A 16,045-nucleotide genomic window follows, 5' to 3' on the forward strand; every position below is an offset into this window, starting at 1 on the left:
ATATAAATATTCAGTTTAATGTACTAAATAATTATTAAAAGTTTTTTTTTCCTTATAATGATATGAAATCACTCCCCTTGTGACGGAGCTAAACAAGAGGCAGAATGAAAGAATTAGCAATGTTTCCTCGCTCGTGAGGTATTGCTTATAATTATATCATTCTTGTGACAAAGGATGCCTTTGGCATTGACAATTTCACAGCCACTGACTAACCCATTTAAGGGTTAGATTTTTATTTTTAATTAATTACAAACTCAATAAACAAGATGATTAGTTTAATTTTTTTTATACTATTTCAAACAAGAAATTTCTATTCTAAACAAGAAACTTAATAAAAAAAGAAATTAAATTAAATTTTTATTTCAAATAAAAAATAAGATCCATGAAAGGAATTAAATAATCATATAAAAAATTAAAATATTAACTGATTTTTTATATAAAAAATATTTTTTTAAATTGTATAATTTGCTTAATTATAGTCTTGTTTCCATCACCGACTGTAACTTTAGAGCCCCTCAATTACAAGCGGTGTAATCTGACTTTGAAGATATTATATGGATGACACGTGGTCCATGCTTGCTTGTTATTTAGCGTAAAATTTTTCCATTTGTGTTTTTTACATGGCCAATAATTAAAGCAGAAAATTATTTCTAAAATTAAAAACGTTACTCCTTTAAGCTCATGTGTTTAGGAAGGCACGAAAAATTCTAATTTAAAGATGCGCCGATTCAAAGTCGGTTGGGATAATTTAATTAAAAATTTTAAAAAATATAAAAATTATTTTTATTTAATTGATTTTTTTTAATTTTTTAAAAAGTGAATGATTTTTTTTAGTAAAATGAAAGTAATTTTAAAAAATTTTTCTTGAGGGGTATTGGTGGTTGTGGGTAGATTGATCTGCTCACCTTTTTTGTCTTGACAATTGAATGCCACTAGTTGCCTGGTAATTATCACCTGTTTCATTTATAATCTAGGATCTTAATCCCATGCCAGGCCCTCATGAAAAATTGTAATTTTTTAAGAGGAGGATTATTATTTAATTTTTAATTAAATGAATTTTTTATATTATAGAAATTAAATAATAATTTTTTTTAATTATTATAAATTGGATTGTATGGTCAGAAGAGAGGCCAAGGGTACACCAAATCCAAGCTTTTTTTTTTTCCCACTGAAAATATATTTTATTAATTTTTCTAGTGATGGTTCGGCACTGTTTGAAAAGGCTGAATCTGTGTGCTGTGTAGATAAACTTTTTTTATTGAATTTAATAATAATAATTAGTTCATTAATTAATCTAATTTGCATGCTTATCTGTGGTGAAGGAAGAGAGTATTCATTTTAGCTAATTATTGCTTGGTCAAATTTGTTCTAGAAGCTTTTCTTCGTAGGCCAATCAACAATAATATGTCCTTAGCTTTGGAAACTCTAGGAAAGTTTCTACTTCTGGGGTTGGTTTCCTGTGATTCTGACCTCTTAACTTCTTGATCAGCAGCCATTGGAATCAAATTGAAATGAATATAAATTTAAATCGAATTGTTGAATTAATTTCGATTTGAATTGAATATTATTTATTCATAATTTTTATTCATCAAATTATAAAATCAACACTCTTTTTATTTTATGAATCGGTACTTTTGCAAAAATTTAATCAATTTAACTTCCATTAATAGAATTAATGGAAGCAGGCTTCCAATGTTTCCATTGCAATGGAAAAAAGAGGTATTTGCACAGGAGAAGGAAAGAATGACATATGGATGCTAAGAAATGGAAGCAACAACTAGAAAAGACATTAGTTGTTTCTCTTTTCTATTTGGCGCACAAAGTCAAGCGGCTGCCAAATCATCTCTAACTAACTAATTTGTAGACTTAAGAGCTTAGATATTTTTAAAAAAATAAAAATCGTGGTAAAGAAGCAAAGGATTCACTAATAATATTTGGCTTTGGTAATTAAATCTCTCTATATATGTGGACTTGACAGTAGCAGTACGTAGTAGGTGAGTGAAAGAGAAAATATAAGGCAGCCTAGCTTTCTATTCAAGCTTTCATACGAACATGTCCTCTATTTAGCTCCTCTTCTTGTTCTGTTACCCTTCTATGAGGAGCAAGATCAATCATTTCTGACAGAGTTTGTTCAAAACAAGACAAGAAAAGTTCTGAAGATGACCATGATGAAAAAGGGTACATGGAAATGTATCATCTTGAGTTGTTACAAGACGGAGCCGTTGCCGGAATCTGAAAACCAGGCCTTGACACATAGTTCTTTTCGTAGACTATCACTTTCAGATGTGAATAATCCCAGTTCACCACTCTCTGTTGAAGATCTCTCGAATTCTTTCGCCGGCCCGAAACTTCATATTTTCACTTTTGCAGAGCTGAGAGTCATCACACAGAGCTTCTCACGCAACAATCTCCTCGGAGAAGGTGGGTTTGGTCCAGTGTACAAGGGGTTCATTGATGACAAGCTTAGGCCTGGATTGGAGGCTCAGCCTGTAGCTGTCAAGTCACTGGACTTAGATGGCATGCAGGGCCACAACGAGTGGATGGTTAGTTCTACCAATCAAACATAACTTGTCAGTTTCTTGCATCCTAATAAGAGAATCAATTTGTACTCATATTATCATTGCAGAAAGATTTTGTTCAAACAAAAACCGGTGGTTTTCTTGCAGGCTGAAATAATCTTTCTCGGACAGCTGAGGCATCCACATCTTGTTAAATTGATCGGATACTGCTGTGAGGAGGATCAAAGGCTTCTGGTTTATGAGTACATGCCCAGAGGCAGCTTAGAGAATCAACTTTTCAGAAGTATGTTGCTTGTTCTTTTCAACTTTTCTTATTTATATTATATAATTAAAATTCAAACCGTTAGAAGAAATAAAGGTTTAAGAATTTTACTTGTGCAGGATATTCAGCTACATTGTCATGGTCAACGAGGATGAAAATTGCATTAGGAGCAGCAAAGGGCCTGGCTTTCCTCCATGAAACTGATAAACCTGTGATTTTCCGGGATTTCAAATCTTCAAATATTTTGTTAGACTCTGTAAGCCTCCTCTCCTGATCTTTGGCTTAAAATTATTATATTTATCTAATGCCATGAGATTAATCTATTTTTGTTACCAAAGGATTACACGGCGAAACTCTCAGATTTCGGTCTTGCAAGGGATGGTCCTGAAGGAGAAGAGACTCATGTCACCACACGAGTAATGGGTACGCAAGGTTACGCTGCTCCTGAATATGTCATGACTGGTAATGTTGATCAATCTTGATATGTTTTCTCCTTATTGCAAGTTTCTCAAGCTAAACAAAAAACTCTTACCCAACAGAAACAACCAATACCTTAGTTGGAAAATTCCTTTCCTGGAAGCTAACCCTGTTAAAAATTCCTGATTCCAGGTCACCTCACAACCATGAGTGATGTGTACAGCTTCGGGGTAGTTCTGCTAGAGTTGTTAACCGGTAAACGTTCCATGGACGAGACACGCCCAGGCAGAGAGCAGAGCCTTGTAGAATGGGTAAGGCCTCTATTGAAGGATCCAAACAAGCTTGATAGAACTATTGACCCAAGACTTGAAGGGCAATTCTCCACTAGTGGAGCTCTAAAGGCAGCTGCATTAGCTTACAAATGCTTGAGCCATCATCCAAAGACTAGACCCACAATGAGCTACGTGGTCCAAGTCCTGGAGTCTCTTCAGAATTTTGATGATACATTTGTTGCGCCATTTGTGTACGTAGTGCCAAATGAAAATGGCAGCCAGAAATGCTTTGAAATGGAGGCAGGAGTCAAAACTGAAGGAGAAAACGACGGAAATGAAGACAATGACCACCACAAAACCAGGCACCGTCACCGTCGCAGTTGGAGACATCGGATCAAGCTGCCTTTACCACGAGTAGCTTACTCAGATTCTGCTCTATACGAGAATATTGGCAATGGTTTTATCTCTCCCTACACTCCCAGAAAGGAGGAGGCATAGACATCATAAAAGCAAGTACATAACAATGCCCATTAATTTTGTTTTTCCCCACTAAGAATTGTTACATATCCTTCTTTGAGTTTTTACAAGAAAAGAGATACGAGGAACATTGCTCAAGTTGTAGGAAAAGCTGCACTGTAATAAAAGTATAGATTTCTGCAAAGGCATTTTGTTTTTTTTCTTAAGCTTTGGTGGGGAAGGTGGAGGGAAAAGAGCCGTGGATGGATCTCTTCGTCTCTTTATTCAACTAATTCTTGCATGTTCTATGATTCTAAAACTACTAGAATAGACAGGCACCTAACACAAAATGTATGCTCCAGTTGAGTATTTTAAACTAATTATTAGTTAACTTGAAATAGACAAGCACCTAACTTCTTTCGTAATCTAATACATAATTACATATTAAAGAAAAAAGCTGTTGCAATTTGATCACTGTCATTTGGTTAAATGAATGTGAAAGAACGTTACAAATTTCAACAAATCACTATCTCCGACTGTACATGTGGCTATTCAAGCCGCCCAAATTGTTTAATTTGTTAAAATTCAAAAACTCTTCAAATGATTTGAATAAAGACGTAACACGGTGCACAGATTTGTTTGATTTCTTGTTGATTGTTGTTAGTTGCTGCGTTTTGGGTTTGCAGTTTGTCGAGGTTTTCTTCTTAGCCGTTTGATTTTTTCTCGGTGTTTTTCACTCGGAGGAGAACTGTTGCGGTTGACGATCACATTTAGGGATCGTGCTACTGTGTCCAGCGACTCTCGCTCCCATTGGCCTGTGAGGACTATTTAACCAGGATTTAGGGATACATATGAATGACAGATTCCTTTTCTGAAAACTGCATAATTCACTACTGACTATTGAAGTATGCATTTGCAACAAAATATTACAATCAAGCCTTTGGGGATTTCAAGTTCAGTCCTCGGCTCTTTGTGATTTTTCATATTTATATCAATTATCAGTTTGCCCTGTTATGGATTTAAAATCATCTCTCCCTTCAAAATTGGCTAAAACCCACTTTTTTTTTTTTTTTTTTTTTGACCTATTGGAATTTTGCTTTTGATCAAAATGGCCCAACCAAACTCAAAGAAAAATAGCAGAGGCTTACTGGACATCAAGACATAAAAGACATAAAAGACAAGGAACCCAGTTGCTTCTTCAGCTCAATTACAGAAGACAAAGATTAGATTTTTACAGGTAAAAGAAACATACAAACCGTAACCCAAAAGAGAAAATAACACAAATACATACTTTGTTCAGTGGTCTTGTCTCTATGTGTCTACGCACAGGCACAGGGATTCTCAGAAACCGTCAAATTCTCATCTTCGCTCCTAAACAACAAATACCCAATAACCAGCCCCAATACAATCGCCACAAACACCCCTCCGTTAAACGACATCACAGCAAGCATTAGCAAGTACCCGATCGCCGAGTTTACTCCAAAAAGCACTGCTCCGGCTAGTCTCGCCGCCGACCATTTCCCTCTACCCGTCTTGGGTTGAAGCAAAGGCTCTTGCGCAGAACCGCTGGTTGCGGCGATGACTTTGACCCGAAGGCGGATGCGAAGGTTTTCTAGGAGTTGGTATAAGGCGGAGGCGACTACGCAAACGAGAAGAGTCAAGGAATAAGCCAGCCATGTCTGAGTGCGCCAAGAGTTCACCAGGAGAGTCACCTCCCGGCTCCAGTAAAAGGTCATGTGCATCATCTTTGGCGACTCACTGAGTTCAAAAATACAAAAGAAACGAGTTGTAGGGAGAGAAAACGAAACCGGAGAGAAAAGTGTCAACGCAGCGACGGAGATGACGAAGGCTATCAAGGCTGTGTGGTAACTTTGTGAAGTACAGCGATGTACGCTTGGTTGGCTTGTACTATAATACTTTAATTACGATAATGCCCTTCTAGGTCCCTCATTACTATTTTTTAAATGGTAATTTACTTATTAGTTTATTCTTAAAAAAAATTAGTTATTAATTTGCTAATATAATTTATTAATTATTATTTATGCAAGTTTGTTAAAAATATAATATAAAATTTATCATTTTAATTATACTAATTATATTTTTAATTTATGTAAATAAATAAATAAATAAATCTATATTTATTTGTGTGAGGAAGGGAATAATAGTAATCTATATTTATTTTTAATATTTTTAAGCATGAATCCAAAAGTTCAATTAAATATTTATATTTAATATTTAAAAATATTTAAAATCATATATATAAATTTTATGAACTAAAATATTTTAAATATCGTTAAAATTAATTTTAAAAAATATATTATTTATAATTTTAATATGTGTTAATAAAATATTAAAATATATTAAATTTAATTTAAAATTTTCTTAGCTTAACATTATTAAAAAAATAATATATTTTTAATTCGTATACACCTCTGCTTACATCATCACTAATCAAATTCAAATAATAACTAATATTTAAAAATAAGTTAAAAAGCTAATCAGTACAGTAATTTTCTTTAATATTAATTACTAACAAAAATTTTAAAAAAAATTAAAGTGTCCGATTTAATAAAATTCATAATTTAATTTTTATTTTATTAATGGATGAGCGCGAGACTGTTTATTTCTGGACAAGTTCGCTTAAAGAAAGTTTAGATTTAAAATTCATTAGATCTTTTTATGAACAAATAATTAGATACTATCTATTTTTTAAGAATTCAATTTAGTGAGATAGATAAAGTATGTCTAATTATTTTAGAGTTCTGTATACATGCGAGTCAAGAGAATTAAATAACTATTTAATATTAAAAAAAATTTTTAATGCGTTTGTATATACAAATCTAAATAATAGAAACATGTGATATTATAGTAGAGGAATATTAAACGTTATTAATAAATAAATAAAAAATAAAAAAAAAATATTTTACTATCTATTTAAGTTTAAACTCATATTATAAGTTTTATTTGTCGGATCTCAAAATATTATTAATAATAAATATTTAATTTTTAAAATTTTATTTTATTAATAAAATAATCTTTTAAATTTATTATTAGTTAATTATATATTTAAAATTAAATTATTACAAATTATTAAAATTAAAGGATATAATAATTAAATTATTATAGTATAAATTTTAATAAAAATATTATTTATTAATAAAATAGAATTTAAAAGTCTAATTAGTTATTAAAATAATATAAAATTAAATTAAAAAAATATACTATAAAATAAAAATAAAAAATAAAATGCGTAAATGAGATGAAAATGTAGTACAAGTTACTTGTTGTACTACACAGCAGAATCCCACTGCCAAACCAAACCAAACCTGACAACAAAACTATAGCAAATGAAAAATTATCAAAGGCGGTGCCTTATTTTTTTATTATTTAATTTTAATTTAAAAATAAAAATTTATATATAAAATATTTTCAATAAAATTCATAAAATATAAGTAGTGAAAATCAACTTTTTTTTAAATAATTTAATAAAAAATGTTTATTAATTAATTTTTTCTAAATATTTTAAATATCTAAAATAATTTTATATTTCTCGTAAAATAAATAGAGTCTTAATGTATAAAATATATTTCATTAATTATTGAAACTGTAATAATAATTTTTTTTTTTTTTGTTTAAAGATAAGTGATTTTATTCAAAGCAAAATCGAGAATTTCAACAAAGAAAATAAGGTTCATAGTTGAACAAAAAAAACCTTTGAGCTAACTGGAGAAGCAAAGCGATGTTGCCGCCACCGCCATCTCATTATTCCTGTTATCAAAGGGCACTGTCATCTTTTATTACCACTACGGAAGAAAGAAACCAAATGAAGAATAAGACAAGTCAGAAACTTCAACATGAACTCATAATTTTTTTAGAAAAAACCACATAGATCAAAAGAAGATCTCACCCATTTTCCATCGCAACCAAAATATAAATGAAGCATGGAAAAAAGAGGATCCACTTAAGATTAGTGATGGGTACATGCAAAACCAGATTTTACCAAAAAGAGAAAGATTGCAACAGTAAAAGACTAAGAAAACTAGGAACCATAGTTTGAGAATGTGGAGTCCAATGCTCCTATCACCGATTTGTATTGAATCACTAAGGTAATAACATCGGTCTCGACTCCAATAGATAACCACCACTAGAATCGAGCCCTCTCAATGGTCTTTTTGCCTCTAGATCAAGAAAAAACATGCAGGCAAATCCTTTCATGAAAAACACCTGCAAAAACAGAAAAGAAAATAAAAAATAAAATAATATAAAATGAAATACCAACATGTATATCCTACTTAAAATAGGAGAAGAAAATCCACAAAATTTGAGTAAGAAGAGGAGTGCTCCCTTGCTCCAAAGGGTAGGAGAAGCCGATAGAAGAAAATGACTTGTTTTTTAAAAAAATAAAGACAGTAAAAAAAAAAAATCTGACTCTAATTCAAATTAAAGAGAGTTTGACTAGCTTAATTATAAATATACTTGACTTACAAGATTTATTAATGACAAAATTTAATTCAATTGGTTCAAATTTAAATGTAATTTTTACTTTTATTTTATAAATTCAATCGGACAAAAAAATTTTAATATTTACATCAATTTATAATTTATTTAAGTGTCTTAAAAATTAATTTTAAGCTAATTGATGTCGTTTTCAGACACTGTTAAGAAATATCGAGATTATTGCAATCCAAATTGCGCAGCGAAAAAATAAAATTCTCGGATTTTTTTTTCGCAGAATCCGAGTACTTCGTTTAATTCAAAAATAGATATGAGACTAATCTGTTAATCTCATCAAGAAGATACAATACTGGACTGATGGTGCTGCCTTTTCAAACGAACACCCTCAATGGTATCCACACGAATGTCTGTCTTCTATAGTGCTAGCTCTTTCAATGATGGATAGATTATGTGTTTCACAATCTATAAATTTTCTAAAACTGTCATCACCACTCTCTTCGTAGAAAGAGTATTTATATATTTCAGTCATTTTATTTTCCCAAAAGAGTAAAAGAGTTGTACTACTCTTTTTCCAAAAAAGTTGTACTACTCTTTTCCTAAGAGTTGTGTTCAAAATCTACTATTACAATTTCGCAGATACTCAAATATCTTAATAGAGTAATAGTTAGAGATAGACTGCAGATCTTTTAAATATTATTATCTTATAATAATAAATAATTAATAATAAGAAAAGTCAAAATTAATTCACTTAAGCTTGGCAACCTCTTTGAGGTTTAAAATAAAAGCGCATGCTGTGAATTTTTTATATTATATTATTGTATAAAATTTGGATGTTATTAAAAATATATAAGAAAAAAAGTTATAATTGAAATAAAATATAAAATTTTGTATGAAATAAGATATAAAATTTTATTTAAACAATAATAATCTTAAAATGCGAATAATATTGTATTTTAATTACTTTTAATTACTTTACCCAGAGAGTTATAAAAAAATCTAAACTATTAATGATTCATATCATCGAGATTTCTAATTTTAAAGAATTTTAGAGAAAATTAATTAATCACTTTATAATATAATGCTTATTTGAACATGCTTAACAAAATCTGTTTTTGCAAAATCTCTGTGCGCAAATCAAATTATCTCAATTTGAATTTGAATTTTAGCTAAAATCTTTTTAAATTAAAAATTAATTAATTTAAAATTAAAATATCTAAATATTTTTTTACCAGTGCATTACAAAGACTGCAAATATATCACAGTGATAATTGTACAGAAAATAAATTATAAAAAATCCAATTTTGAGTAATAGTTCATTTAAATAAATCCGTCTAAATATTATAATATCGTAAAATTTTGAATTTAAACTTTAATTCTTTGCTTTTAAATGAATTTTAAATTGCATTAATATAATTAAAAGGAAAAAAATAGATTTAAAGAGATAATTCTTATTTCTTGAATATTATTTTCCACTCAATCTATGAGATTTGGTTATAGATATTTCCTATCATTCCGATCTAAATTAAGTGGAAGTTTCTTGATTGAGATCATAAAAGATTTTAAAGCTTTATCCTTTAGATAATCTCGAGAAGATATGACTACTATTTTAATATACATTTAAAGTGAGCACTAATTTGATTTTCATTAACATATTAATTCATCCTGTGCCCAGTTGGGAAAAAATTTAAAAAACAAAAGATAAAGACATACAGAAAGACACATTTAGCCCTCTCATGGCCCAAGCTACGGACACACTCACGAGTCACGAGTAAGGAATATAAAATCATATTCAAAAGGTGAAGAATAGTTCAATTATCTTTATTTTTAAAGCGTAAAAAAAGTATGGAATTACGACTAAATATATATTTTTACATCTTAATTTTTTTTATCAATTATTCAAAATAGCATTTAATAAAACCCAGAATAAGATAAGAATTACAAGGGAAAATATAAGTTAAGCAACACAGTGTAATTACAAATCCAACTGAAAGTCCATTCCATATTTCGCAGCTCAAAAGCACACTTTACAAACACTCTTCCCAAACAGCACTGTCAAAGACAAACTATCGAACAACACCTCCAACTCCTGCATCTTAACCACCACCAACGAAGGAGACATGCCAAAAAACAAATTGCACAAACCAAATAGTGATATGCAAAAATCGAAGACAAGAGTCGGGATGCCGAAAACCAGATATGCAAATCCAAGCAGTGAATCCAATAAAAAATCGCAAATGAGCAAATCTCCAGCAACTCAATCTCCAAAACAATTTGAATCACCCAAAAACATCACCACACGAAGAGAGGGAGGCGACAGAGTTCAGTCTCGATCTAAAAGTAAAATGTTCAAAAACATTCCAAACAATGAAAATAAACAGAGGATGAATTTCAGAGAATCCAAGCCCCGTAAAAATAAAAACAAAACCACGCACATCAAAATAAAATAAAACAAAAGGACCAGATGGGAAGAGAAGGAAACCTACGCCTCTGCCCCGCCATTCTGTAAAATCGTATCGCAATGGCTTTCTTTTTCTTTTTCATTCTTCATCTTAAATTTACTTAAAACGTCAGCATTTTTTTTATATTTTTAAAAATTAAATAATTAAAATTTATAAAATTTAGATATTACTAGTTACACTATTTGAAATTTAAAAATTAATAATAAAAACATCATGTAACAATTTACTTGGATAAAAATATATATATGGTTTTTAGTTTAAATTTTCTTATTATAATATTATTCATGAAAGCAACTATTGTTAAAGTGAATAACCACTAATTATTAATTATTTTACTTTTTGGTATATATTATTTCATTATTTAATTTTTATTAGTTGCTACTTAAGTTATCAAACTATTTTAAAATACTTCATATATAAAATCAATTCAAGACTTTTAATAAAAGAAAAAATATGCAGAAATCCGCGTTGATCTTTCATCTAATAAATGCATCTAGAAGTCCAGTGTTATAAAAACTCTAGCTCGTAGATAATTATTAGTGGCACTATTGATTAAAAAAAAAAGAGAGAATGGATTCAAAAGAGACATGCATTGCATTGGTGCCTATTAAATTAGGCTATAAAATCACTTCCAGAATATCTCTATCACTGAGTGATCAAGGATTATCCTGTTGGACTAAAACATTAAACAAAAGTTCAATTTAAAGAAAAAAAGATTAAATAATTGATCAGATGTTCTTCTACTGCTCAACTAGCTAGAGCAGACGCTGGCTCTTAGTATGGTGATGATCTGATAAAATAATTAAAGCTTTTTAGTAGCATGACTCCTCTGGACCAAAAGTGCAACCAACATCTACCACACGAGTATGTACACACAAATGGGTCCTACCTATCAGAGCCTCTACCCCACTGTCCCCTTGGATATTTTTACAGGACCGATTGGTCTCTCTCAGAGCTCAGTTTCTGTCCAGCTATCAGCCAAAGCAATGAAACAGTACAAACCAGATTCATCATTCAAGCATTAAGCTCTCTTCTTGCACCCAAAATATATTCTTCATGCAGAATGCTTTAAAGGGAAAGTAAAGGAAAATTCTCTGCTTTTGGCCAGAAAATCCTTGTAAGCTAAAAGGATTTCTGCTAAAATTGACGCTGAAATAAATTTATTGCAGTCTAGGAAAGTTTGTTCTTTCCATCAATTTTAATATAATAAACTAAGGACTAAACTAATTAAATTAGATTTGCTAACTAGAGTGACTTCGATTTGATGATCAGTGTGTTTCATTGCATACCTCCAGCTCAAAATTTACTGCTGAAAATGTTGCTACGACGACGATGGAAACACTGATCCCTTCTTCTTCCTTGGTGAGTTCAAACTTCGGCGAAGGAGAGTTTTCACGGCAGAAATCAAATCTTCAGAGGGATTGGTTGGTGGTGATGAAGATCTAAATTGCTGACAAAACTTGATGTGCCGTTCTAATGCTTCGTCGGTGTCAATATCTCTCTTGGATCGACGAGTCTCGTCCTTCACAGCTTCACTGCAGAGGCCACAAATCCAGCGACCACCATACCTCTCGCGCACACGAATAATGTAAGCCACAGTGCATTCCTCCGTCAAACCACAGCAATCACATTTAACAAACTCAACATCTCCTGCCGCCGCCTTAGAAGCATCTTTCAACACCGTCGTAGTTCCGGCAGCCATCTGTTACCTTACAAAACAAAGAATCAAAATCGCTAAATCCAAATTCAAATCAAACCCTTAAAACCCTCCAAAATCTTTAGCAAAATTTCACCTATTTGATATTGTTATTATTATTATTTATCTCTCTTTCTCCCACTGGCTCTCTTGCAATTCCGATTCTCGCACAACCAGAATCTTTAGCATTACGTAAATATCAGAACTTCAAAGTCCTGATCTCTGAGCTTTTCAGTTACAAATAGAGTCCTGCCTTCAACGTGATTCAATCCGAGAAGAAGATCTTGGAGAGTTTATCTACGCTTTTGTATTGATGCTGCGCCCCCGATCGTTGCCGTTTTGCTAGCAAAATATGATTGCCTCCCGTCATTTATCTTCAGCTCTGCTCCTCACCCTATAACTTCTCTTCTCTACCATCCAATCCTCTCATCACGTTACACGTAGAATCTCCTATAATCGATTGGCTAATACAACTCTTTTATTGACTTCACGGATGTATACGATAGAGTCCCAAATATGGGGAAGACTTGCGCCAGCTGTATATGATAGTAACTCGTGTGTTGCGGGTCTTTTCAGCCAAACGTGCTCTTATTGGTTGCCTACTACGCGAGGACTCTCGCGCGTGTGGCGTCATTGGGGCCCGCTCGTGTGAGGGAGTCCCACTGTAAGTGGGGTCCAATCGTGTGAAGGTTGTGGGACCCTGAAGTGTGTAAAATATTATTAATTTTGTCTTATAACGAATGGGAGTCATTGGTGGCACGTGGTGTAATTGATAATGCAGGAACTGCCGCATTTGGTCTTATTTTGCAGAAGAAATTATTTCCTACAACTGCAAAAAATGACAATTTCTCATCATTGGAGGTTATTAATGTAATTTGATTTTTTTAAAAAATTTAATGGATTTTCATAAACATTACTATGCCAACAGTAAAAACAAAAAAAAAACTCAAGGTAATTACAAAACAAGGTCTAAGGTCCAATCCCATATATTTTAAGGCTAAGGCCTCTATAGCCCAAAAGGAAGAACCCTGTTAGCAAGAAAATTGCAATGCAAGATTATAAGACACAATAAAGTTTATAACAAATATCAAAGAAAATATAAACTATAAAACAACCAATTTGGTGGTAACAATCCGTGCAAGTAAAGTTTAGCCACAATATCGACCCAACAATTAATTGCTTGTGGAATATATCTATAAAATACCTGACGAATATGTGAATAATTTGCTACAAAACCTATCGTTGTACAAATTTCCTATAAAACAAAATTTAGACATTAGAGAGCATTATACAAAATAGAAAAATTTGTTTCACACTCTATATATTGTAAACCAAAATTGAGTGCAAATTTAATTCCTTCTAACAAAGTACAGGTTTTTCTTATCGTACTTGACTAACAATGCACATGTTTAGTAATATTATACCCAACAAGCTCTTAACTATTAGCAACAATGACAGTAATAACAACATGTGAAAATTGATTTTTCCACGCAATATCACAATTGAACTTATAAAACCATGAGAAAGAGGTCCAAACACATATCAAAGATAAAGAATGCTGAGAAATAGAAGGACCAGTAAAAACACTACTAAGTTGTAATGGTCATAAGTCATAGTTAATATTGTGTAAAGCTAACACAGGATCAGAGCTCACTTTATAAAAAATACACCTATTTGTACTCTTCTAAATGTACTAAAGAGTAAGGACAACAAGAGTCAGAAGTAAAGTACTACCAGCATCTGTCTTTGACATTACTAATAAAGCTTCCCATTATAGGAGAAAATTAGAAAAATCAATAGAATATGGTTTATATGAACATGAGCAACAAACCAAACTAGTCGAGCAGAATGACACTGAAAAAATACATGTTCAAAAATCTCATATACAAATTGACAAATAGGGTATATTAAGTCAAACTTACAACCTCTCCTAATAAGATTAGTCATAAGCAGCAATGCATCATGGAGAGCACACTACAGAAAAAATTTCAATTTCGGCATAACTAACAAAAATCAAACACTTTTCTACGTGCCAGACTAAGACAAAATAGAAGATGAAGGATGGAAAGTTATCTCATTAACATATAAACAACGCATCAAAAATTTATAACCTAATCGCACACCCACACTATATTAGTCGTCGCTCATGTAATACCAAATTAACGAATCAAAGATCCCAAAAGGTGCAACTGGAATAGAAAGAATAGTCGACACTTATTGTGGAGAAAATAGAGTAGTCAAAAGTCTGTAATTCCAGTTAAGAGCATCATGATCAATTAAATCAACAATCATCTAAATACCATTTAGATATCGAAGAGTATGAGGTAGTAAAAAATTGTCCATATGAGGTATCCAAGGATCAAACAATTATAGTAGTGTATCGCCCATGCATACGAACCCTTTTATACAACATATCTTGACTTGCTAATAAACTCTGCCAAAGTTAAAAACTACGATACTTACAACCTATTCCCAAAAAAATGAACTCAAAGTTATAGATATATGTTCTTAGCAATTTATGCGCACATCTTGAACTTTCGCTTAACAAAACTATCTCTTTTATCCATTATTAAAATTGAGTTAGATGAAGAATAGGTCTTATGTGACTTCAAACCAAACAAATAAACACTATATTAATAAAAACACATAATCCATTTGATACGGTCATGACATTCATCTCGTAAAAGTATAATTATCATCTATCAAACAACACAAGATGACAAAAAAAAAAGAGAAAACACTTGTGTACACAAAATCCAACAATGGGGAAGGTAATCCACAGTAAGGCTAGATAAGATGAATATTGCCCTATCCCATAAGAGCAGAGAAAACTGATAAAAGCTATAAAATAGGGGTCATTAGCTAAGAAGAAAGAAATGGGAATAACGATAATTACTTTATTATTTTTTTATTAGATTTTTAAATTTATTTTACATATTAAGAATGCATAATAATTATGTATATATATTATTAACTGTAATGTTTAAAATTTATAATAAATAAATTTATATTTTACATTAAAAAATAAAAATAAAAATAGAAGGAAAGGTCAAAAATTCCAATATGGAACACTTGCTCTGCGCGCTCAGCAGTATGGGACCGATCCCCATCCGCTCTTTTGTCATTTTTGGGTACGGTGAAGATTTTAATTATATTTTTAAAAATAAATGTACATATTATATTATTAAAAATAAATTGATATTAAATAAGATATGTGGTATAATTTTAAAATTAAACAAATACATTATAGTAAATTTTTTATGAAATAAAATATTAAAATATGAATAATTAGAAAAACATTTAATTACATATTTGTTTAAATGAATTTAATTAAACTTTTTATTAAATAAAATATTGAAAATTTGCATTTAAAATCAAATAAGTTTTAGGCCAAACAAAATAATTTTTTCAATATCTTTATTAAATTTATTTTTTATATTATGTTTAATTTATAGAGTGAATTACAAAAAAAATTCAAGAATTATTATTATAGTAATTCAATTTCTGTA

General features: G+C 30.9%; 3 protein-coding genes across 3 annotated transcripts; 1 reads left to right on the top strand and 2 right to left on the bottom strand.

The window, feature by feature from the left end:
- Nucleotides 1-1,958: 1,958 nt before the first annotated feature.
- LOC110603747 (probable serine/threonine-protein kinase PBL12) lies at nucleotides 1,959-4,131 on the top strand. The gene is made up of 5 exons (XM_021741638.2): nucleotides 1,959-2,543; nucleotides 2,667-2,802; nucleotides 2,901-3,037; nucleotides 3,120-3,243; nucleotides 3,391-4,131. The coding sequence occupies exons 1-5, from the start codon at nucleotides 2,160-2,162 to the stop codon at nucleotides 3,966-3,968; spliced, it is 1,359 nt and encodes a 452-aa protein (XP_021597330.1). The 5' UTR covers nucleotides 1,959-2,159; the 3' UTR covers nucleotides 3,969-4,131.
- A 968-nt stretch (nucleotides 4,132-5,099) lies between these two features.
- On the bottom strand, nucleotides 5,100-5,806 carry LOC110603748 (copper transporter 5.1). Its single transcript, XM_021741639.2, has one exon. The coding sequence runs from the start codon at nucleotides 5,669-5,671 to the stop codon at nucleotides 5,246-5,248; it is 426 nt and encodes a 141-aa protein (XP_021597331.1). The 5' UTR covers nucleotides 5,672-5,806; the 3' UTR covers nucleotides 5,100-5,245.
- Nucleotides 5,807-11,273: 5,467 nt separating this feature from the next.
- LOC110603356 lies at nucleotides 11,274-12,991 on the bottom strand. Its single transcript, XM_021741060.2, has one exon. The coding sequence runs from the start codon at nucleotides 12,540-12,542 to the stop codon at nucleotides 12,162-12,164; it is 381 nt and encodes a 126-aa protein (XP_021596752.1). The 5' UTR covers nucleotides 12,543-12,991; the 3' UTR covers nucleotides 11,274-12,161.
- Nucleotides 12,992-16,045: the final 3,054 nt, after the last annotated feature.

The sequence above is a fragment of the Manihot esculenta genome, chromosome 16 (assembly GCF_001659605.2).
Source record: "Manihot esculenta cultivar AM560-2 chromosome 16, M.esculenta_v8, whole genome shotgun sequence".
Lineage (NCBI taxonomy): Eukaryota > Viridiplantae > Streptophyta > Magnoliopsida > Malpighiales > Euphorbiaceae > Manihot > Manihot esculenta.

Bases quoted from the DNA above. Each gene is read 5' to 3' on its own strand.
- LOC110603747 (XM_021741638.2), top strand. From the start codon at position 2,160: ATGACCATGATGAAAAAGGGTACATGGAAATGTATCATCTTGAGTTGT. The intron at 2,803-2,900 runs GTATGTTGCTTG...TTACTTGTGCAG, and splicing joins AGAGAATCAACTTTTCAGAA to GATATTCAGCTACATTGTCA. The intron at 3,244-3,390 runs GTAATGTTGATC...TCCTGATTCCAG, and splicing joins TCCTGAATATGTCATGACTG to GTCACCTCACAACCATGAGT.
- LOC110603748 (XM_021741639.2), bottom strand. From the start codon at position 5,671: ATGATGCACATGACCTTTTACTGGAGCCGGGAGGTGACTCTCCTGGTG.
- LOC110603356 (XM_021741060.2), bottom strand. From the start codon at position 12,542: ATGGCTGCCGGAACTACGACGGTGTTGAAAGATGCTTCTAAGGCGGCG.